Raw genomic sequence first — 23,508 nt, forward strand, 5'->3', positions numbered from 1 at the left:
CACACACCCGATTCCCACGCACGCAGCCGATCTCATTCCGTTCTGCGTTTCAGATAAGTGCAGATCTGTCGCCTTTGGTAGCGCATCGGGACGATAACCCTCTCATGTGGCGCTAATTGTAAATGAGCCCTCACCCAGGTCTGCACCGCGCTTGAATCTCATCTCCATTCAAAAGTGCCGAGCTGCCAATCAGCTTTGGAATTACTTTTACAATATTGCTGACAAAGTCAGCTATCTGGTCTGCACGCAGCAGCAGCGGCATATATATCATATATATATGTATATTGTATATATATTTATATTATGTTTTATCATATATTATCATATATTATATTGTATTGTATTGTATTGTATTATATTATATGTATTATTAATTATTATTAAAGATTTTTTTTCTTCTTTTTCTTTCCACAGAGTGGCGTCCGGGCTCCACAGGGCAGATTCTGTCCGATTTGGACTTGACGTCCCAAAAAGAGGGCAGATGGAAACGCGTCAACACACTGGCTCACTACAACGTACGTTACGCCCGTGTAACTTATTTCGTTCTCATAAGACTACGACATTATTCTCGTCACTTTAAAAGTACCAGGACTAAAAATGCTTCAATGTTTATTCTATTTTAATGATTTGTTTTGATATGAATTTCATTGGTGATTACTGATTATTAGCATTAGCTAGCATGCTAGCCCATTTTTTTAATTGTAATAGTACAACATAATGCTCCCAACTTTGGCCAAATAGTGTTTGTCTCAGCTCAATCGGGTGTACCCAATGTCTTGGCTGTTTAGCGGTCCCACTCGAATTACACGGCGGACCAAAAGGAGAAAAGCACTCCAATCCCTCCTCAGGAGCATTTAGTTCAAATCCAAGCCCTTTAAATCTTGCTTTCACCACATCGACCCTGTGAAAACAAAGGTCAGCCACAAATATCCCCCCCTTCTGTGACGCCTTTCATGCGCCTAAATCTTCATTCTTCTTCAACGCCCCGCTCTCGTTAACTCTGGGATTGTCCGTTAAAAGCCGAATCTATGGCCCCCGCGTGCCGCTAATGCCACTGTTTTGTGAGGAAAATGGCCGGGTGAAGACCCGCCGTGGCTGCTGTATTGATTAGGATTGAGTTCAAGGCCATGAAAGAAGACGATCATGTGAGGACTTGGTGTGTCGAGTTTTTATTGATGCAGAAACTGGCTAGCTAATTAAAAGATCCAAAGGAGGGGCCAAAGAAGAACTTGTTACTTTGGACCCTTGAACTTTGAAACTAAACTCCCCCAAACAACTTTTATTTCCATAATATTCTGATTTATGCGGCCGAGGATATATGGATCTCGGCGAAGGTCCAGTCTGAGGTGTTCAGTCGTGTTTTGCGTGTTGCAGGTCCGCGATCACGCCACCATAGTCTTGTCACGGGTTCTCCACACTCAGCAGAACTTTGAGCAGAACCAGGAAAACCACGAGGAGCGTAAGTATTTTATTTCTTTTTTTTTTCATTTTATTGTATTCTATCGTATTTATTCGTTTCAGGGAACGCTCTGTTGGATGACGACAAGGTGTTTCACCTGGTGAGGCCCACCGACGAACTGGATGAGGTCAAGTCCAAACGGGGCAGCATAAAGGACAAGTCCATGACCAAAGCCATCACCGAGATTTATCTCACGCGACTGCTCTCAGTCAAGGTGCGCATTTCTTAACCACTTTTGGCAAGGCTAAACTTCTCTCTGACTCGTTTGGGTTGTGTTGTTTGTTTTAGGGAACGTTGCAGCAGTTTGTGGACGATTTCTTCCGCAGCGTGCTGTGCTCCGGGGCCGTGGTGCCGCCGGCGGTCAAATACTTTTTTGACTTCTTGGACGAGCAGGCGCTGAAGCACAACAATGTGGATGATGAGACGATACACATCTGGAAGACCAACAGGTGGGCTACCGATTAAAGTGGGCAAGAAATTGGGAAGGAAAAGTTGGACTCTTAATGTGCTTTTAAGAAGGATGCACGGTGAATTCCTGTATATTTTGGAGTGGCAGGCCAAAGCCATGTTTAATGTAAAGGTATTGCTCTGGCGCCCCCTGGTGGTAGTTTATTGGAAAGCATCAGAAGGTTTTTGTTGTTTTTTTTCCTGACTTTTGCCCCCCAACATAATCTTACATCTTTTGTCTTATTTTGTTTTGTTTTTTTCTGACTTTTTCCCCCCAACAATCTTACATCTTTTGTCTTGTTACTTCACAACATGATCGATTTTCTTTTTTTTTTTTTACCTTTTTTTTTCTTGTACTATTGTGACTTCACACAATACTACAACACAAGTCTCATATCGTATTGACTATTTCTGTGTTATTATGACTTTTTTATTTTAAAATGACGTTTATTTGATCAAATCAAAACTTTTTCTCTTGTCATTCAAGACTTTGTTCTCAAATAATTACAATTTTTTTTTCTGGTATGACTAATTGATTCTGGTAACATTACAAATTCCAATTTTGAACTTCAGCACCAACTTTCCAATGAGGTGTCTAATCCAAATCTGTGTGCCGAATAACTCTCCCAAGAAACAAAAGTTGATTATCCAAGAAAGAGATGCAAACGTGTCTCGGCGCATTTGCAATCGCGCCGCTCCCGTGTGACATTTAAGCGCATAAATTAGTGTCACGCCGGCGGAGTTGGGGGGCGCCCCAGACAACGTGTTGCATGTCGATTTCTGTGATTGACGCCGGGCTGAGCGAGCGAGCGAGCGCTGGCACAAGGACAGGCGATGAGCGATTTAATTACTCGGCGCCGTGCACTCGGCATCCAGCCGTCATGTTTATCAAATCAGTGCGGGGCCATGTATTAAATATGAATGTGCGTATGAGGCAGAACAACAAACAAACATGGTAATTGTGTCCCAAGCTAATTTAATTGTTGGATTGTTGCAACCATTGTTATTTTTATGCTTGGGTTGTGCACTCTCCTGAGGTTTTTTTTTTTTTTTTTTTGGGCCCGCCCGGTGTGCATTTTATTTTACACTCTACGCCTTTCAAGTCTCACTTGTGCAGATCAGCGAAGATGTTTTGTATGTATGCATTCTTATTTTTAGGAAAGAATGAAGCTGGTGTTTTGTTTTCAGAGGGGAAATCTGTTTGCGCGTTCGCTAGCGCTCAAAGTTGCCGCAGGATTTTTGAAGGTCAGACTTTGGCGAGCCCCCGACGAGCGTGGCCGGACGGCCGTGGATCGGCTCGGCTGGGCTCCGATCTCTTTTGTTTGCTTTTTGGAGCACTTGTGTTTGTCTTTTTGATTGTAGGGGATGTGAGAGCCCTTAAAGCTTCCGCTGAATTATTCATGATTAAGAATTGAGTTAAAGGAAATGCTATTGATTCGGTTTGATGGTGCCAGAACAGTCTGGCTTTCGAAATTGTTCCACTTTCCCAGAAATTGTTTGCCGACTTTTAAATCGTTAGGCTTCACACGGGCCCCAAAAAAAAACAAAAAAAAAACTATTACCGATTCGATCAGATCAGTCTATTTCATTTTTACTGTTGACAAAAATGAGTTTTGTCTAATGAGTTTCCCATTGTATTTCCTGCAGCTTGCCTCTGCGCTTCTGGGTGAACATCCTGAAGAACCCGCACTTCATCTTTGACGTGCACGTGTCGGAAGTGGTGGACGCCTCGCTCTCCGTCATCGCCCAGACCTTCATGGACGCCTGCACCAAGACCGAGCACAAGCTCAGTCGGGTGAGCGCTCGCTCGTCAGCCCGCGCTCAAGTCAAGGCACCTCCGTATTTGTTTACGAGATCTTTCCTTGTGTTCGCAGGACTCCCCGAGTAACAAACTTCTCTATGCAAAGGAGATCTCGACCTACAAGAAGATGGTGGATGAGTAAGCGCCGTCAGCAACTTAGCCTGGCAGATGTCGGTGTCTTTTACAATTTGAACACTGTCCATGTGTGTGTGTGTCCGGCGGCAGCTATTACAAGGGCATCAGACAGATGGTCCCCGTCAGTGACCAGGATATGAACACTCATCTGGCAGAGGTCTCGCGGGTAAGGCGCAAACACACTTGGCCGCCATTTTCCTTTTGCTTACGCTGCTAATAGTGGCGGTGGAAAAGTCGCGCCTGTGACAAAAGGCAAGGTTAGCGCCGAGTCAGTCGGGCCACTGAAAGGCTCTTTTTTTTTTAAAGTTTTTCAGTAATTATGGTTAAAAGAAATAATTTGATAATAATAATGAGTTTAAAAAAATATATATAAACAAATAAATATATAAATAATCCAGCTTCCATTTTGACTGGCGTTTGTTTCCACCCTACACCTTTTAATTGTTCTTGTCTTTTTGTTGTTGTTGACGTTTTGCGTCCAGTCTCACACGGATAAGCTGAACACACAAGTGGCTCTTCATCAGCTGTACCGGTACGCCAGCAAGTACTACGACGGGGTAAGAGGCCCAAAGGCGCAGCGATCCAATGAACGCACCACTGCCCGCTTTTGTTATTGCTTTTCCCCCCCACTCCCCGCCTCCTTTGCTTGACATGCCTGAAGAGTCATTGCGTGCAATTTTAATTGGAATCATTTCTCTAGGATGTGAATTGGAAAATTGCGCCCTGGGAATTGATTTTTTTTTTTTTTTTATGTTTGAAAGTGTCCATTATGTGTTGCCACTTGAGGTCAGAAAAAAAGAAGGGATCAACAAAAGCTTATGAAGAAATGGGATGAAATTTTAAATTAAGCTGGCATTCTTGCTATTTGAGCTTTGAGTCTCAGGCAAAGTTACTTTGTGGCTTACTTTGAGTTGTTTTGTTCATTTCGATTGCATTTTATTTATTTATTTTTATTATTATTTTTTTTTAAGAGCATTTTTTATTTATTTGAAATCAAAATCATCACCTTCAATCATGTGTCGCCCCCTGGTGGTTGGCTGACTACTGATTGCGAAAGATCTCGCATTAAATGTAAAAAAAAAATAAAAAATCAGGATCACGATCATGTGATTAAACATGACATTTTTGATTGGCCGTGGCCGCTCATGGAAACGAGTCGTGTAATCGTGTCACGCCTAATCAACAACCTCTTCCACTTGCCCTCGGTGTCCTTGACCTCCAACTCCTTTCCCACCTCCTCCCAGATCATCTCGTCCCTGGACGAGGACCCGGCGGCGCAGAATAAGCAGCTGACCTCGCGGCTCCAGCACATAGCAGCCACCCTGGAAAACAAAGTGACGGATCTCTAACGGGCAGACGGAGATGGGCGGGATAATCGGCGGGATCCTGCCAGTGACTACAGGGGCTTATTTCTTCTTGTTTTCCGCTTGATAAATCACAGCGAGACGGGAGTGGCGTGCGTTATTGCCCTGGGACAATATTCTAATAATAATAACGTTCTCCCGTGTGGCAGATCATTGAAATGCATACGGAGAGCAAAGCGAGTTGATGATGTGTTACACTGTCGACAAAGAGAAGGAACAAAAAAAAAAAGAAAGGTACGCCTTAAAGCTCACTTGCCAAACCTCAAGCACGCATCACGGGAAATGTCGAAAGAGAGAGAAGTAAGCCCCTGTGGCAGGAGATAATCAGATGTTCAATTTCTTTTCCTTCGGAGAATTGTACAATCTATTTTTTTTTTTTATCTGTCTTTATGGCCGGGAAAAAAAAAAGAGCTTTATAAGGAAACACACGTACACACAAATTATCTTTTTAAATGGATCATCCGGTGGTGCGGATCGTGTTTTTATTCTTACACGTGGTTGGAGAGCGGCTGATTTTCAATGTGTGAAAAGCGGATGCGTGCCTAAAGTCGGGCGTGAGGGCCGAGCGGCGCCCGCTTCCTGTCAATAGACCCCACCCCACCCTCTCTTGAAGCCCCGCCCCCTCCACCTTGACAGGAGCCAGCGCCCCCACTTTGACTGAGACCAAAGGGTCCTCACACAAGGACAATGTACAGGCTCGTGTGAATGACGACTCAGCAAGATCTATTTTTTAACCTCGATTATTTTTTAAGCCGTGCGTGCTTTGTGGAAGCCGCTGACAGACGACGCTGTCAGTCTGTCTCCCTTTAGTGTTCGGTGCCATGGTACATTCCGCTTCGAAAACAAAGCACAGAAGAACATTTCAACGTCTTTTTTTTTTTTTTTTTCTTCATAATATATAATTGAGTTTTGCTGCTATCTTACCGTTTTCATTCACATCAGCCCTGCCATGAGCTGCCCTCAAATCTCATCAGCTCACAAACATCCCCAGAATTTAATAGTGTGGGGGGGAAATGAATTTTCATTATTCACTGGTAGTAAGGTCAAAAATCCAATTGCAACAAACCACATCATGTTGCGTATCAAATTAAAGGTCTTGGTAAAGGCTTCCCACATCTGTAATTATTTTGTCAATATGCTCTTGTGTAATGACATAATAAGCATTTTTATTTTATGCTTGAAAAGGTCACCTGCTAAATTCTGGTGACAAGAAGCTGATTAAACTCATCCGCCTATGGTAGCCGTTCAGCAATAGAATAATAGTCAAGATGTTTGCATTGGATTAGTATTATTAAGATGCTCCTGTGCCATTCATTTTTTTTGTATGTATATCTGTTGTCCAAATATTCATCAAGCATCCTGCCTCTTGAAGCTATATAATAGCCCTTTGCTGATTGCTGTCAATCATCTGCCAGAGGGATGCAGCTGCTCCTCAAGCGGTACATCTTGAACAAAATGGCTTGTATATATTCTTTTTTTTGTGTGTGTGGAAGCAGGGTGTGTGGGGGGGGGGGGGGGGGCGAGTGATGATGTCATTGTTGTAGGAGTGTGTAGCATGATTCTGCGCCCGACCTTGTGTCTAGTCACCTTTCTATGGTCATGTTGGTTGTGTGTAGCTGTGGAGAATAACAAACTCCCCCTAGAATGTTAAACCCTGCCTTTGCGAGGGAGGGGGAGCAGGGGGGGGGGGGGTGCACGGACCTCAAGCTTACCTGTCCCGCCTTGCACGCCCTGACATCTAGAACACGACAGCACTTGGCTCCGCCCACCTCACGGCATCAGCCTTAGGGACCGGGCCGGGCTTTTCTCTTGATTCCTCTCATTGGCAGAGTGGATGCAAGAAGCTTCTTTCAGAGCCTTTCTTTGACCAAAAAAGTGCCTTATTGAATAGGATGATACATATAATGTTTCTAAATTATTCTCTCGGTAATCTATGATGACGATAGTGCTATAGACACAGCAATGTATTTGGACTCGTGATATTGTGTGTGTGCTGTCGAAAATGCTTTAGATGCCCTGCTGCAGCCGAGTGTGTGTGTGTGTGTGTGCGTGTGTGTGTGCCAATTAGGGGTGGGAAACGCAATATTTGACCGATACAGCAAGAATTCTGATATTGCAGTGGTTCTCAAAACGTTTACATCCAGTAGCAACACTGTCATGACAATGAGGTTAATTTCTTGAAAGTCTATTTTATATGATTGTAACACGCTGTAGCATTACATTAAGCCGCTATAGGAAAATATGAAATGAATCAAAACTGTATTTAATTATGATTTATATAAAATGTATTTTTTGGTCAAATTTAAATGATAATTAGGAATGGGCAAATACCGACACCGGGTATCCGACCGATACCGGCCTTATTTGAAGGTGTCGAGTGATTTTGGAGCCTGTTGATACCAGCCACCGATACTAAAGGCAAATTAAATATATGACGTTAAGTCCTCCTTGGCTGTAGTTGGCGCTATAACCCAGCCATTTTGAAACATCATTACGAAATTTAATTTGTCAAAAGTGCTAGAGGTATCAAATAGTGACTACTCAAACTGGTATCGGTAAAAAAAAAAAAAATTATCTGAATAAAGGTTACATAATGAGAATCACTGCTATATTGGACAAAAAGGTACATCATTGTATCTATGATCTTTATACCGATCTGATATCGGACTGCAACTGTATCGCCATTTTAATGCTGGTATCAATCCCGTATCCCACCCCGACTGCCAATAGGCTGAATACATTTCATAGTGATCTTTTTTTAAAATATATATATATATATTGATGGTCGCAGTGTTGATAAGTGTGCATTTCTTTTGGGTGTCTGTGGTGTGAGCTTTGTAGGCCCAAAAAAAAGCCAAATATGAATTTTTTTTCTTTCCCCCCCCATTCAAATGTTTAACATTCCTAAATATGAAAAGTGGGGTGCAGGTGGGCGGGGTTTTCTTCTGTAGTAGAGCGCAAAAATTGTTCCAGTGGTGTTGATTTTTTTTCCCACCCTGTGTTTTCTTAGCTATTCCACGGTGTGTGCGATAAATGACTTATGACCTATACTCCACAAAAATGACTTTTCTTACTGCTGTGCAGTTATTTTTCTTTTTATGATTTCTCGTTTCCTATACCGTATCAATCTTTGTAAAACATGTTGAAATACTGTATTCTGACTGTATACTCCTATGCATTGAGTCGTGGAAGAAAAAAAAAAAAAGACAAGATGAAGCTGCTGCGTTGAGTCTTTATTTTTTATTTTTTAGTCCAATTGAATGTGGTTTTTATTGTGGAAGACGTGCAGCAGTCAAAGTTGCTTGGGTTTTTTTTGTATCTGATCTGCGTGTGTTAATTTAATTGAACCAATGCGGCGGTGCGTTCGTGTGTGTGTGTGGATGGGGGCGCTCTTACACCCAGATTTCATCATGCGCTCCTGTGTGAATAAACTTGGAGGCCAATATGCCCTTCATATCGCCCCTGTGTTTCTTTTCACTTTTCCAATAGTGATTGGCTTCAATTGGAAGTCTCTCCGCCCATGCATATTGCATGATTTACAATCACCTTGGGCTGCCGACTCCTATTTGCCACGCGGCCAATTTCTTTTTGAAGTTAACTGGTATTTATGCAGCTCATTCCCCGCGCTTCGCTTCTTCACGCGGGCGCCATGGCGCACAAGCTAGACTTGCAGAAACAATCATGTTGAGATTTTTTTTTTTGCTTTCTGATCATTTTTATGTGTCTAGTCACAATAGGGCAAAACACATTTTTTATTAACCTGCCAGCAGTCTAGACGTGTCTTCCGTTGAAAACATGAAGCGCAAACTATGACAACAAATACCCTGCATTGTCTTGTAGCCTCTTTTTGTTTTACGCAACATGCTAACTTCAATTAACGTTTGTACAACCAACCCCCCAAAAAAAACCAAAATAATAATAACCTATTGTTAGACTGATTACGGAAATTCTCCCACACACTCCGGGAGACCCCTCACACACCCTGAGGGGCGCAGACCACCCTTTTGAGAATCCCTGCTTGTTCCGTTTTATTTTCAAGGCCAAGTGCTAAATCCTGGCATGTTTATTTGCTTCCCACTTGTATTCTCATATTTTGAGCACAGCTACCTCCAATAATATTGTCAGTCTTCATAAAGCACATGAGGCGGCCTAATAAAACAAAGCTTTGCAAAATGAGTTGAGAATATAAATAGCCGCACGGCATCCCTGTCGTCCCCGCTGAAGGTTGACGAATGAGTGCGAAAACATTAATTAGGCGCTGACAGCTAAGCATGAAATGGGAATAAAGAAAGATGAGGGGCCTGGTATTGACTGCCTAGCAAGCACCAACGGCTGTGGATTGTCGCTGATGCATCAACGCACACTTGAAGAGAATTCCTGACCCGGACGATTAATGAAGTGGCAAAAATCTGAAAATATGTATTTTTTTAAAACACAGTCAAAGTCAAACTCTTTTTTTTTTTTTGGCTTGATCATGTTGTCAATGCTATTTATAATAGCGACGTGATTATGGTGGCAATACAAAGAACTGGATTAAGTCTCCCACTGGAAGAGCAATATCCTGAAGAGCGCCCTCAAATAGCAGAAGGAGACTTTCAAAGTTGATTCAGTGCAAATCAGGACAATTATAGGCGGCCTCCTTCCTGCAATGCTCCTCTCTCCACTTCCAGTTTCGCTTTCTGCACAGGACGCTTGTTTACCAGCTGGCAGCCTTCGACCTCCACCTGCTTCAAAAAACATTCTAATTAGACAGTTCTCTGATTTTTTTGGGGGGGCTACCTTTGGGGAAAAGCGAGGCAACTGAATAATATATCAATGCACTTTTGGATGCTTGCATTTTCATTAAATTAGATTTTCTTTCATGAGCTGTCCGATACTGTCAGATACAGGAGTTTCGGTTATGGATTGCATATTATGAACTCAATTTTTAGATTTTGTAAGATTTTGATTTTGTGTCATGTTTAACATTAGCATGCTACATCGCTTTACATTGCAACTCATAGGGAGGGATTCAATATAGGGCCCACTTATTTGTACTTTTACTAATTGGACTGGAATTAGAAATTGTAAAATGTATATTTGTATATACAGTATAACAAATATTGATCACGTATCATTGTTAGTAATTATCAACTAAAAAGTACACATAGAAAGTAAGAAGTAATTTGTTTTTAAATGGTATCTCAAAAAATTTTGGGATTTACTATTTTTGGGTTCTCACGTGAACGCATCATTACTTAGGCGGGTTGTATGAGTGACCGAGCTAACCAATCAGTGTGGACTCTACAAGAAACCAGCCAATAAACACCGCGTTTCTATTTCTTGTCCAATCACTATCAAGGAAGCTCTTTCTCTTCTGGTTTGGGGACTTGCAAGATGAAAAGTGAATGACAGACGAGCCATTATCCATATTCACGAACCTATTTTTCTTTTCACACTCCCCTGTAACAAATACACGTAAGAAAGGATCGTTTGGCACCGAGCAAGCGGACCGATACCGTGTTTGTAATGAGACGCTCGTAAGCTCAACGGTAGGAAAGCGACCGGTGATGCTAAAAACAACTAGCATGTGCTAGTAACATCCTGGATGGACTATCGAAATGTCTCTAGAATGAGTAAACATTCATCTACATTTTGAAGGTAAACAATTCATATTACATTGTGTGATTCAGTCTGAAAACATGCCTATCCGTTGCTAACCTTATGTTTTGATATCGAGCAGTTTAGCTCATGTTAGCTCCAACTAGCTTGTCGCCAAATGTGTACAGTCAGTGCTTCCGGGAAGTTACATATTAATGCAGTTCTGCAAAATAAATGAATGTGTTTCTTCCAAATTTAACCACGCGCAACCGCAGTGACAGCACGAGGAAGCATTATGTTGGAATGTCCAGTGAAAATGTGAAAATCAATAAATAATCATCTTTTCAGTCATCCAGACTGGAGGAGGAAGTTCCACCATGTTTTCGAGCTCTCAACATCCCTTCAAGTCCGGCTGCAACACCAGCGCCAGCATCACAGAGCTGCTGGCTGCCCTGTGTGACAGCAGCCTGGCTGGTGTGTCGTGGAAGCGTCGGGCCCTGGGAGGCGTCTCAAGAGAAGGCTACCGCAAAGCTCTGAAGAAGCGAGCTTATGGCGCCCTGCTGTCCAAGCTTTTCCAGGATGGCGCCAAGCCACCCGTCACCTTGGCTCCTAGCTCGCCTCCGAGGAACAGAGTCCTGATGATATGTTTTGACCTAAGAGTAGCTGGCTGCCGGGAGGAAGCTGAGAGACTGGAGGATCTGCTGGAGAAGCTTCCAGAGGGGTCCGCCTCCGGCCTGAGCGAGGTGGATTCCGTCCTGGAGCTTCTGGTGCACCTGGCCGGTACCTCGCCCCCGCCACCGCCCTCCTTCAGTCGGGACTACATGAGGCGGGAAAGGCCCGTGCTACGTAGACCCGCACCTTGGCCTTACCAGAGCGAGGAGCTGCAGAGGCTGGAGGCCCGCGCCTGGGGGCTCGTCTGCGGGGAGGAGTGGGCGTCCTTGGAGCGCTTGTACGGAACTCAGGGTTTGATGGAAGCTCGGCCAGGTGCAGGCTTGATGGCGCTCAGGAATAAAACAGACTTGGAGGAGAGATTTGAGAAGGAGACCAGGCTGACCTTGTTTGGAGCCTTGCAGCACACTCGAACCTCAGACCTGGACATCAGACTAGACCTTCCACCTGTGCCCACCGACGTAGATGTAACTGGGCTCTCTATTAGGGTATACGTTTTGTTTCTTTACCTTTAGGGCTGTTTATTATTTGGGCATTTTTTCTATTTTAATAACACATCAACTTCAGTGTCTTACAAGAACTTTCGAGCAGTTGTCATTCTTGGTGCAGGTTCCGCCGTGTTTGGATCAGTCTGACGACGAAGGCTTCCAGTCTGGCTCCAACCTGACGCCGGATTCCCAGTCTGAGCCCAGCCCCGGTCCAGAAATGGATGTGTGGGAGGCTCTGCGGACATTTGAACCCGGCGTGCGCTGCTGCTGGGAGTCGGTCGGCTGGTGAGGCTTACGTCTGATGATCTCAGGAGTCCCTGACACCTTTGCCAAGGTTCTGGTAATCACTTGAAGGACAAAAGAACAAATCCAATGATTGTGTGACCAGGCCACCGGGCAGGAGAGAATCTCTCTACCTGAGCGAGAGCGGCAGAGAAGCATTCGACCAGCTCTACCGACTGTGGGAGGGCGAGATGAGGGTGGTCAGCGGCAGCGTGGCCTCCCCGGTTCTCCCGCTGCCCGTCGACTCTCAGGGGGAGCTGGTGGGCGATCTTCTGAACGTGCTGATCGGCGTGGCGTCCACTACTTTTCCTCTCAACCAGGTGCGACTCGACCCTCTCGCTCTCCATGGTTTTTTTTCCATTTGTTTTTTTATTTAATAAATATGTTATTGTTTATTTTTTTCCTGGCATCCCCCCTTTTTTTTTGTTTTCATTAATCAAGGTGTCACTCAGATTGTGGTCGGGGGGCACATGCAGCCCGGGAACCACCAGTTGCCCACCACTTTCTATAGTTTTTCCAAATTGATACTATACAGTTAATCCAAGAACAGCAGAAAGCACAAGCGCGTATAAAATAAGCCATTAAAAATTCAACTCATTACAGGAAAAAAAAAATGAAATCACCAGGGAGCTTTTATTTGCGCCTTCCCCATAAAGATTTTATATACCTCCAGAAGATGAGAGTTATTTCTTTTTACAGTGTCTTGCTCGGAGAAGGATAACACGCAGGCTGCCGCGCTCAACGCTGCCACGTAAGCTCGGGCAGTTGTTGCAAAATTGCATTGCGCGATATTGCGTCTCCCCAAAGAGCTCCGCCCAGCAACTTCTCATCAAAAATCCATAAGAAGGACAACAAACACCAAAGCGTGTATTAATAAAGTCGCAACGGACGTGACACTGTGTGAAATGTGATGTCGTCTCACTTGATGAAATGTTATTAGTCTGAACGGGCTTCTGTGTCATCTTCTTGAAGAGTGTTGAATTCGACGTCCGTCCCGGCGTGTGCGTGTCGGGAGCCTCTCCGGAAAGCGTGTCTCGTCTCTTGGGGGAGCTGGCCCGGTACGGCACCTACTACCTGAGGCTCAGTCGCTTCTCGCTGCAAAGCCCCGAAAAGAAAGGCCTGGTCTTCCAGGTATGTAAGCCGTCATCGCCATCGACTGATCGCTTTGCCGCCTAGACGGTCTGCGCTTCTCATAAAAAAGTGAACCAAAAGACAGCAAACATTTAAACAACCCTAGTAAAGTGCCGTCTCACACTCGAGCGCGTTCAGTCATTTCTCGTGTTTGAAATTAGGTAAAATTTGCATAAAGCTTCACCGCCCGAGACAGGCCACTTCATGTAATTGTCCACAAGATTGTTGGAGTAAGATTTAATTGAACATTAAGTTGCGGGGAAAACAAGCTTTATAATTAACTTCATTCTGCTCGAATGAATTGATACAAATAGAATCATTTCAGCATCCTGAGAAAATGTCAGCGGAGTGTCATTCATAATTACAAATCATTTTTGTGTGTCTGGTAGGCGTTCACGGGAGGCCTGAGGAAGTACTTGCATTATTACCGAGCGTGCGTTCTCAGCACGCCGCCCAGAATCAGCCTGCTGACTGTTGGCTTCCTCTTCCGCAAAGTCGGCCAACAACTCAGGTGAACTGTTTTGTTTTCAACTTGAGGTCTACTTTAATTTAAAATCTTTAAGCAACGAGATGCTAACGAGCTACTGGGCTTCAGGTATCTGTCGGAACTGTGCCGTGTGGACGGGCCCCCCGGTGGCGACCGGCCCGCCTTCCCTGTGGTAAATTGCTTTTTCATCCGCCCGTGTAGATTTTCAGGAGACTTAAATCTGCACCGGTGTTGCTTTCAGGGCGTGAAGCTGCTCTCCCACCTGTATAACGAAGTGCAGAACAACTGCAGCAACGAGAACTACCCGGTGCTGCTGTCTCTCCTCAAGAGCAGCTGTGAGCCGTACACCAGGTCCGTCGGCGGTGTCTCATCAAAAAAAAAAAAAAAAAAAATTCTTACGCTTACCTGGATCATGTGCTCTGTTTTTGTCAGGTTCGTGTCCGATTGGGTGTACAGTGGCGTGTTTCGAGACGTCTATGGAGAGTTCATGATCCAAGTCAACGAGGAATACCTCGGCTTCAGAGGTATTTGTTGCCGTAGTTGAGCAAGATAGATTTTTTTTTTTTAAACACTTCCCAAGTTGAACTACAGTCAACCCTAGCCAGCATTATTGATTTATTTGATTGTATTATATGATGTAAACACTTCCCAAGTTAACCCTGGCCAGCATATTTGCACAACTAAGCACCCGAGACTTGCATCAAGTTATTGGACAATAATCAGCACTAAGCAGACCAAATAAGCCAGCAGTGTTTTGTTGGTCATTTCTTGTTCCTCATTTATTTGATTTTTACACCCGGAGGGGGCGGAGCAACTATTTGTATACAAAACAATCAATTCACTATAACACGTCCCCTTGAAAGTTGTTTAAATTTGACTCTGAGGATTGTTTGCTCACAACCTAATATGAAGTACTGCGTTTCGTAATTGCATGGGAAGAGTTATGTTTATCTTTTTTTTTTTTTTTTTTTTTTTTATTAGAGCGCAAAGGTGACATTTCCAGCTCACTGCAATTATTGTCTTTGAGCAGTAATCCATAAAAGTGGCCACACGCATGCACGCTACTCCCAAATGTAGTTTGTCACGCAGCGCTCCGCTCAAGGTCACGCCACGCCGCTCGCTTTGTCTGGCTAAGAGGTTAATGTGCTCGTCGGCGCCACCTCATCAACTCCCCGCGCTCCCGCATCTCGTCGGCCGGGGATAAGCAGGCGGCAATGCACAAAGCGCTCTTGAATGTAAAATCCTCCGCAAGCCTTAATTCACATTATCTTGTTTTTTTTTTTTTTGCAGACAAACATTTCTGGGTCCAAGGCTACACTTTGATTTCTCAAGACGTGGAGGAGTGCGTGCCCGTTTTTCTGAGGCACATGGCCAACGACGTGTACGTCTGCGGGAAGACCATCAACCTCCTGAAAATTTGCTGCCCTCAGGTTGGCCGCGTTCTCACCTTTTTTTTTTTTTTTTTTTTTATTGACTTAATAATAAAAATAAGACTTTAGCCTGATCAGCACACATAAAAGAAAAACGAAACCACCGCGGAATTAATATTGAAGCTGCTCACTGAGCTGAAGTCAGGATTCTGTCAAATTGCAAAAAATATGACCTCTTCAGGGGTTCCGCTGTATTTTATGACCTTAAGCGTAAAAACGTCATCGGCGTTGACACAACCCGGCCGTATTTCATTGTCAGTGTGATATTTCAAAGCCTGTTGCGTTATTATTTCTGCTGTTCACGTCGCTGTCATCCATTTAGGCGGGGGGCGGGCGAGACGGGCGCCTGCGAGGGACGACAAATCAATATTGAGACAGAACAGGGACACCGAGCGTCTCTTTCAAATCCTTATCAATACACAAAACGTCCCTGTGATGAAGCATCGTCTGGACGTGCTGAGACTCGAGTGTGACGGCTCGCAGCACACTGCTCTGCTTTTTGTGTCAGGCTAATTTTTCCCGTGTCGATTCCATATGTGCACGATCATGTGACTTGCGTGGGCCACAATATTAGGTACACCTGCGCAGCGCAGATTTGCATACCCTAAAAGGTTTGTAATTGTCTGTAGATGTCACAAGATGGCGACAAGGCGCTTTCACCCCCCACCCGATTAGACAAGGCTATGGCAGACTTACTCAAGCTCCTCTCTTCACTTCAACACAGTTCCTTGCCTCAAGATGGCGCCAGAGTCAAATCTTTTAGCTCTTGCTTTAGCACAGTCATGGCAAATGTATCTCAACTCTTTGATTGACCCAGATTACCTCACAAGTACACCGAGTCAGTTGAGAAACTTCTTGTGTAGCCCCGTCTATGTCATACTGCCCCCTGGTGGCTATAGCATGCGCAACGTGATCTCGGAATGGCTCATGTAACTTCTGTTCACTTAAATGGGGAAAGGTGATTTTAGATGAGAGCGATTTCACTTATGAGAATGGTAACGGAACAAATGAAACTCGTCGTGGAAAACATGACTGCGTTCGAATCTGCTCTCGGTATGATACAGCGCAGTTGTGTGCCATTGCAAACTCCAACCGTGGGGCTGTTAACGGAGCCAAAGGAAATTGGTTTTGCCCACTTGCTTTCTCTTTGTCTTGCAACATGACAGCGAATGTTATTAAAATGAAATCCCACCGCCAAGGATTATACAATCAAACAATATGCGACATTAGAGGAGCTTGTCGCAATATGGAGCCGGCGTCTAATAAGGTGTCTGGTTCCCTCCCGTGTGGCCGCAGCACTACATCTGCTTGTCGGAGCTCCCCGTGCCTCGCATCGCCGTCACCTTCTCCCTGCTGGAGGTGGAGGCCATCGAGAGGGACTGCGCCGTGTACCGCGGCCGCATGGAGAGGATCGCCAAGCACAGCGCCGTCAGTCGGGAGGTGCAGGTATGCGGGTCAACGCAGTCAGCATTCCGGTGTATTCAGTTAGTGTGCCTTTCAACACTGGCAGAGCTAGAGGGGGGGGGCGCGGGGGCACTGCCCCCCCCCCCCCCCCCCCTGAAATCGACTTTCTGGTGTTTGCCAATTTATGTATTATTATTTTTGATTTAATTCTTTTTTGGGCGTGGCTTTCAACACTGGCGGAGCTAGAGGGGGGCCGTGGGGGCACTGGACCCCCTGAAATAGATAATTGACTTTCTGGTGTTTGCTGATTTTTTATTTGTTTATTTATTCCCCCCCACCCACAAGAATTTTGAAATTTTCCCACATAGGAAAAATCTAGAAGGTGGATTTGAGGGGCTTATAATAAATAACTCCCTGAAATCTCTAAGGGCAAAAAAATTGCGAGCTCCGCCAATGACTTTTAAGGCATATTTCTCCCGCTAATCTAAAATTACATTTTAAGACTGTACTTTTTTTTTTTTTCCCCCCCACACCCATCTTGTTGAGTTCTACCCTCTAGTGTAAAGGCGCCGGCAAACACATCTTGTTCAAACATGATTGCCGTTTACGCTCGTAGGCCCAGCGAGCTGAGGAAGCGCGCCAGGAGCTGATCAATCAGGTCAGGGCATCGGCAGCCAAAACCCTGGAGAGCATCCACGGTTAGTGTTGCACACACACACACACACACACAGCATGTCTAATGATGTTTGATATGCAGCCTTGGTTCCTGGCCCATTGAGAACACCTTTTTCCAAATGGCTAAGCTCCGTGTTGCTTTAAGAACGTAATTGCACTGAGGAATCTTTCCGAGCGGGCTTCCAACACCGAAGCCCGATCGGCGCTTCTCTAACAAACATCCCACGTCATCGAAGCGCCCCGAGAAGATGCCAGGCAAAGTCGTTCCCTTTACGTGCCTTGGCACCGTGGTAGCTGTGTATCTGTGTTTGTTTGAGGCAGATGGCAACCTCTTTTGATGTGCGCGTGCGGGAGCCTCCGCGCACGTCGCTCTAAGCAGCTGACGGCGCTCCGCTCGCTCGCTCTCCTGCAGGGCGCCAGGTGTCACAGCGTCTGGCTGAGGAGGCCAGGAAAAGGGAGAGCTTCCAGGAGTTGAAGCAGCACCTGGAAAAGGAGCAGGAGGTAGAAATTTTTTTTTGCAAACATTCGATTTTAACCGGGGGCTGAGGAAGATAAAGTTTTTCCTGTCGCAGTGGCGCACTTTGGCCAAGAAGAAGCAGGAGGAAGACGACTTCAGCTTTGCCAGAGAGCTGAGGGACCGCGAGAAGAGACTTCAAGCCCTCGAGGAGCAACTGGAGCAGAGAGCCAGGTCTGACCGCTAAGACCCGATCGAAAAAATAATTGACGAGAGCCGGCTTAGCAGACTTTCCGTGTGCATGTGACTCCAACCGCAGGAAGGAGCTGATCGCCCAGTACAGCCACCTGTCGGAAGAAGCGGCCCGTAAGGAGCGCCGGGCCTTGTGGAGGTCGCAGAGAACGAGACTGGATGAAGCTCGATCGGACTTCTTGGCGCGTGACCGGCAAGAGTTGCAGGTGTGTTGCGTGAGGCGGTTAAATGCCAAGGATAGGTTCACGACGAATGTCACGTGACTTCTTACCAGGCCATCTTGGAAAAGTACCCTTTGGGCCAAGAGAGACCTCCAGTTTCACCACCTCAGCAGCCACCGGCACTGGTACGACATTGCTGACTTCTTCAAATTTGACACACACACACAAAAAAAAATTAATTTTGTCTTCACAGGAAAGTCCCTCAGAGCAGTTAGTGGAAAAGAAACCAGAGAATCCAGAAGAATCCAAAGAGTCTCATTCAGTGGACACCAGCGCCTTCATCTCCGGCGACTTTCTCCCCGAGTCGCTAAACGTCGAGCACACCAAGCAGGAGGAGATCGCCGAGGCGTGTCCCACAGCAAAGCTCATAGATTACGACTTCAGCGCCCCCTTCAGCCCGCTGGAAGGAATCGCCGGCCAGCCATCTCTGGCCCGGCTCCGGCCCGCTTACGGTTCTTCCCCGCTGCAACCTGACGTGATCCGCAACCATCCTTCCTTTTCCCATTTTCCCGTGGGGGAGCACCTGCCTCTGGTCCAGGAGAGCCTCCCCGCGGCGAGCCCCTTCGGCCACGTTTCCCAGTGCAGCTTCTCCCTCGAACACGACACCCCAGGGGAGCTTGCAAATATCTCCCGAGTTAACGGGCCACCTCCTCGGGGCGCCACGTTGCTCGGGCAAGGCGACGCTTCTGTCCGTCTGGAGCGAGACAAACTTGTGGCTGCTCAAGATGCTACGAAACACAAAGAGGATGCTCACCATCTTTCCATTTGTAGTCGAGTTTGTTCTTTGGCGTCACCTTCCAAGCAGATCGCCGAGCCTTCCCCGGCGCATCCCTCAGACTCGCACATCAAAATTGGCCAGCTTGTCTCAGACGTGGACGCGCCTCTACCTTCCCAAAACGTCCACGGCCACTCCTCGGACGCCAACATCAAAGTGGGCGAGAACGTGTCCGACTTTGTCCATCCGCTGCTCGTCCGAAACCCCCACGGCCACGCCTCCGACGCCCACCTCAAAGTTGGAGAAATCGATTCGGACTTCTTATCTCCGTTGCCCGCGCCCAACGTCCACGGCCACGCCTCGGACGCCAACATCAAAGTGGGCGAGAACGTGTCCGACTTTGTCCATCCGCTGCTCGTCCGAAACCCCCACGGCCACGCCTCCGACGCCCACCTCAGAGTCGGAGAAATCGATTCGGACTTCTTATCTCCGTTGCCCGCGCCCAACGTCCACGGCCACGCCTCGGACGCCAACATCAAAGTGGGCGAGAACGTGTCCGACTTTGTCCATCCGCTGCTCGTCCGAAACCCCCACGGCCACGCCTCCGACGCCCACCTCAAAGTCGGAGGAATCGATTCGGACTTCTTATCTCCGTTGCCCGCGCCCAACGTCCACGGCCACGCCTCGGACGCCAACATCAAAGTGGGCGAGAACGTGTCCGACTTTGTCCATCCGCTGCTCGTCCGAAACCCCCACGGCCACGCCTCCGACGCCCACCTCAAAGTCGGAGGAATCGATTCGGACTTCTTATCTCCGTTGCCCGCGCCCAACGTCCACGGCCACGCCTCGGACGCCAACATCAAAGTGGGCGAGAACGTGTCCGACTTTGTCCATCGGCTGCCCGTCCGAAACCCCCACGGCCACGCCTCCGACGCTCACCTCAAAGTCGGAGGAAACGATTCTGACTTCTTGTCTCCGCTCCCCGCGCCTAACGTCCACGGCCACGCCTCGGACGCCAACATCAAAGTGGGCGAGAACGTGTCCGACTTTGTCCATCGGCTGCCCGTCCGAAACCCCCACGGCCACGCCTCCGACGCCCACCTCAAAGTCGGAGGAAACGATTCTGACTTCTTGTCTCCGCTCCCCGTGCCTAACGTCCACGGCCACGCCTCGGACGCCAACATCAAAGTGGGCGAGAACGTGTCGGACGTGCCCCAAGCCAGACCACGATGGAGTAAACACGGCCACGCTTCCGACTCCACCCTCCAGGTAGGGTGCGTGGTGTCGAGTTCGGCGCCCGTCGCGGCGCCTGAGAGCGGCCAAAGTCACATCTCGGACTCCAGCCTGGGCAGCGGCTGCGTTGTCACCCAGAGCGAGCCGATTCCGTCGGCGCTCCCGGGAAGTCAGTACGGGCACTCGTCAGACTCCGCCCTCGGGGCGGGCTGCGTTGTGTTAGGCGCACCAAAACCGTCGCTTTCCACCCAACACGACTTGGAAGGGAAAGCGGATGCCGAAGGTATTGAAATGAAACACCGGAATGTTTTTTTTTTTTTCTATGCTAACTTTCCCTTCTTGTCAGCAGCCGTCAGCTTTGACTTGTCCCCCGGAGAGAAATTGGAACAAGAATATCTCTTGGCGTTGTCCGCTCACTACCAGGCGGAGCGCTACGAAGACTGCTCCAGTCTCATGGGTCAGTCGGTTCACATTTGAAACGTCTCTCGGGGCCAGCCGGGTCTAACGCTGCTCGTGTTTTTGCGACAGCGTCGTCCCCCGAGTGCCAGTTACTCAAGCGCGTGATCCGGGGCCTCCCCGCCGAGCCCGCCCTGCGCCACGCCGCCGACGCCACGGCCGTGCACCTCAGCGAAATGGTCTCCCTGCCGGTTCTGATCAAACACTCGGTCACCGCCCCGCTCATCACGCAGTGAGTAGTTAACAACACCATTACCCTCGGCAGCTCTTGAGCTACATATACTTTTAAAAACCTGCTAGTAATATTTATTGAAGTGAGCCTATTCCTGTCACAATAAGTTCACAGGTTATTCTCATACTGGTTAACTAAAAAGAAAAAAACTTGGGGCCTCTACTGCGCCGTCTTGTAGCCCAGCAAGAAAAGCAAACAACTTTTCCCTTTTTTTTTTTTTTTTTTTTCCCCTCCTTCCCCCCTCCACCCCTCCCCTTCCTACTTTTGGCCTCTGGAATGCTTGAGGCTTTTTTCCCTCTTAGAAAGTTTCCGCATCTGTTTCACACACAGCGTTGGTGGTATAGTGGTGAGCATAGCTGCCTTCCAAGCAGTTGACCCGGGTTCGATTCCCGGCCAACGCAGTGATTATTATTTTTTTTTCCCTCCTGGTGACGTTTGAGTCGTTCAGCTTGATTTTGCGTCACATTCTTGCTGCATTTGCTCTATCTGCAGCGTGTCGCTGGTCAACAAGGCGGTGGTGGACTACTTCTTTGTGGAGTTAGGGGTGGAGCGACATTTTGAGGCCCTGCGTCACTTCTTACTGATGGAGGATGGCGAGTTTGCCCAGTCGCTCAGTGACCGGCTGTTTGAAAAAGTGAGGCCCGCTCAATCTTTTCTCGCCTTCTCCAATAAGTGAGTTGAACGTAACAGTCGAATGTGATTTGCGACCCTCCCAGCTGGGCAGCGGGCAGACCCCCGGCGAGCTGCTCACCCCTCTGGTGCTCAACTCCATCCTCAGCAAGGCGTTGCAGTACAGCCTGCACGGCGACACGCCGCTGGCCTCCAACTTCACCTTTGCCCTGCGCTTCCTGCCCGACACCTTCCACCCGCACGCCCCCGACTCCCTCAACTGCCTGGAGCTGCGCTACAAGGTCACCAACCCAAATCGACTCGTGTTACGACCGCTTAGATGGGTTTAACGTAAAAAAATGATGTGTGAAATACTGCCCCCTGATGGCCGAGTTGTGCATACCGGGTAGAAAGCATGAAATCAGCATGTAAAAACTATTTGAGTATTGCATGTTTTGATGATGGTATGTGAACATGTGAAATGAAGTGCTGTTGTGTGTGGCGCCCCCAGGTGGCCTGGCCGCTCAACATCATCATCAGCGACACCTGCATGAACAAGTACAACCGGCTCTTCTCCTTCCAGCTGCAGCTCAAGCACATGGTGTGGAGCTTGCGCGACGTCTGGTTCCATCTCAAGAAGACGGGTGAGTGCACCGAGCACCCCCCCCCCCCCTCACACACCCCTCCCACTTTGTATTCACAAAGAATCATCAACTTGCTGTTTTTTTTTTTCCCTCTGGTTCCCCTCGTGCGGCCGTATGGATCCGCCGCTATTGATTTGCGAGGCGGTGCTCAGGCCACTCAACGCGTGTCCTTTCACGCATATAGAAAAAAGCGTAACGCTCGTATTGATTGTTATCACTCAACTCCCGCAGGGCGTCTGAACGGCGACGTGTTAAAGGCTCAAACGCGGCGCAAATGTGTACGAAAAACGCCATTAACATCGATTGGTACCTTTGGAAAAGAAATCATCATAAAATGTCAGATGCCATAAGAGGGCTGATTGAAATGTCACCAAACTTTTTTTTTTTTTTTGAAAGGACTTCTAAGTCAATGAGAAATGAAACTTTCACTTATTTCCGAAATATTTGGAGGTATTACAATAATAGTTTTTTTTTTTTTTTTTAAGATATAGTTAAGATCTTCAGATAATGTTTTTTTTGTTTTTTTTTATCATAAATGCGCTTGTCCACTTGCTTGCATATCAGCGGTGGTGAAAGGCGCCGGGCACTCGGTGCAGTTCCACCAGCTACAGCTGTACCGACACGAGATGCAGCACTTCGTCAAGGTCATCCAAGGTTACATCGCCAACCAGATCCTGCAGGTGTCTTGGAGCGAATTCACCGCCAAGGTGGCCGCCGCCTGCGACCTGGACGCCATCCATCGGACGCACGCAGACTACCTCAACAGGGCCATTTTCAGGTCAGTTTAATACCAAGATTCACCACCACTATTTTTATTTGTTTATTGATTTATCCACGACTTGGTTGTCAGGGCTTTGCTGACCGAGAAGGCCGCTCCGGTAATGAACATCATCCACAGCATCTTCAGCCTGATCCTAAAGTTCCGTGCGCAACTGATTGCGCTTCCCTGGACCAGCCAGCAGGGGGAGACAGTGCACCCCAGCTTCATCGCCATGCAGCAATCGTACAACACCTTCAAGTACTACTCGCACTTCCTCTTCAAAGGTGAGGTAACCCGCCACGGACGTCAGAGAACCATCGGCTGACGTTTGTTGTTTTCGTTGTTATTCAGTGGTGACCAAACTGGTGAACAGAGGCTACCAGCCGCATTTGGAAGACTTCCTCCTACGCATCAACTTCAACAACTACTACAAAGACTCTTAAGAAGCTTTATGACAACAGCTTCCATATCTGTGTTCTTGTATATACACCACAACTATGAACTCACTTTGACTGATGTAAAGCTTGAACTTAAGCATTTGCCTGCACTAAATTTGTAATAAATAAAGAAAAAAAAAGGA

General features: G+C 47.0%; 2 protein-coding genes and 1 non-coding gene across 7 annotated transcripts in view; all 3 read left to right on the forward strand.

Moving 5' to 3' along the window:
* Nucleotides 1–6,315, forward strand: part of plxnb2b (plexin b2b) — a 99,461-nt gene extending 93,146 nt beyond the window's left edge. For all 4 annotated transcript variants that reach the window (XM_085913574.1, XM_085913573.1, XM_085913576.1 and 1 more), the window contains 9 exons: nucleotides 415–515; nucleotides 1,375–1,459; nucleotides 1,522–1,673; nucleotides 1,748–1,908; nucleotides 3,554–3,701; nucleotides 3,781–3,845; nucleotides 3,933–4,008; nucleotides 4,325–4,399; nucleotides 5,087–6,315. In XM_085913574.1, the coding sequence (XP_085769700.1) occupies nucleotides 415–515; nucleotides 1,375–1,459; nucleotides 1,522–1,673; nucleotides 1,748–1,908; nucleotides 3,554–3,701; nucleotides 3,781–3,845; nucleotides 3,933–4,008; nucleotides 4,325–4,399; nucleotides 5,087–5,191 (968 nt within the window). In that variant the 3' untranslated portion in view covers nucleotides 5,192–6,315. The remainder of the gene's footprint in view (nucleotides 1–414; nucleotides 516–1,374; nucleotides 1,460–1,521; nucleotides 1,674–1,747; nucleotides 1,909–3,553; nucleotides 3,702–3,780; nucleotides 3,846–3,932; nucleotides 4,009–4,324; nucleotides 4,400–5,086) is intronic.
* Nucleotides 6,316–10,554: 4,239 nt separating this feature from the next.
* Nucleotides 10,555–23,505, forward strand: tubgcp6 (tubulin gamma complex component 6). 2 transcript variants are annotated; one of them, XM_085914991.1, is made up of 25 exons: nucleotides 10,555–10,846; nucleotides 11,135–11,943; nucleotides 12,065–12,228; nucleotides 12,332–12,545; nucleotides 13,198–13,356; nucleotides 13,746–13,867; nucleotides 13,952–14,015; nucleotides 14,085–14,194; nucleotides 14,276–14,367; nucleotides 15,134–15,273; nucleotides 16,570–16,719; nucleotides 17,294–17,375; nucleotides 17,765–17,853; nucleotides 17,925–18,040; nucleotides 18,126–18,264; nucleotides 18,333–18,404; nucleotides 18,473–20,510; nucleotides 20,574–20,684; nucleotides 20,756–20,915; nucleotides 21,408–21,549; nucleotides 21,632–21,826; nucleotides 22,036–22,168; nucleotides 22,733–22,946; nucleotides 23,019–23,212; nucleotides 23,280–23,505. In XM_085914991.1, the coding sequence occupies exons 2-25, from the start codon at nucleotides 11,164–11,166 to the stop codon at nucleotides 23,369–23,371; spliced, it is 5,772 nt and encodes a 1,923-aa protein (XP_085771117.1). In that variant the 5' UTR covers nucleotides 10,555–10,846; nucleotides 11,135–11,163; the 3' UTR covers nucleotides 23,372–23,505. The 2 variants fall into 2 exon arrangements, with proteins under 2 accessions (XP_085771117.1, XP_085771118.1); XM_085914992.1 differs by having other exon boundaries at nucleotides 20,577–20,684.
* Nucleotides 21,245–21,316, forward strand: trnag-ucc (transfer RNA glycine (anticodon UCC)). Its single transcript has one exon. It is a non-coding gene; the product is annotated as a tRNA-Gly (tRNA).
* Nucleotides 23,506–23,508: the final 3 nt, after the last annotated feature.

Source organism: Syngnathus leptorhynchus, chromosome 6 (genome assembly GCF_054491065.1).
Source record: "Syngnathus leptorhynchus isolate UIUO chromosome 6, UIUO_Slep, whole genome shotgun sequence".
NCBI classification, from domain to species: Eukaryota; Metazoa; Chordata; class Actinopteri; order Syngnathiformes; family Syngnathidae; genus Syngnathus; species Syngnathus leptorhynchus.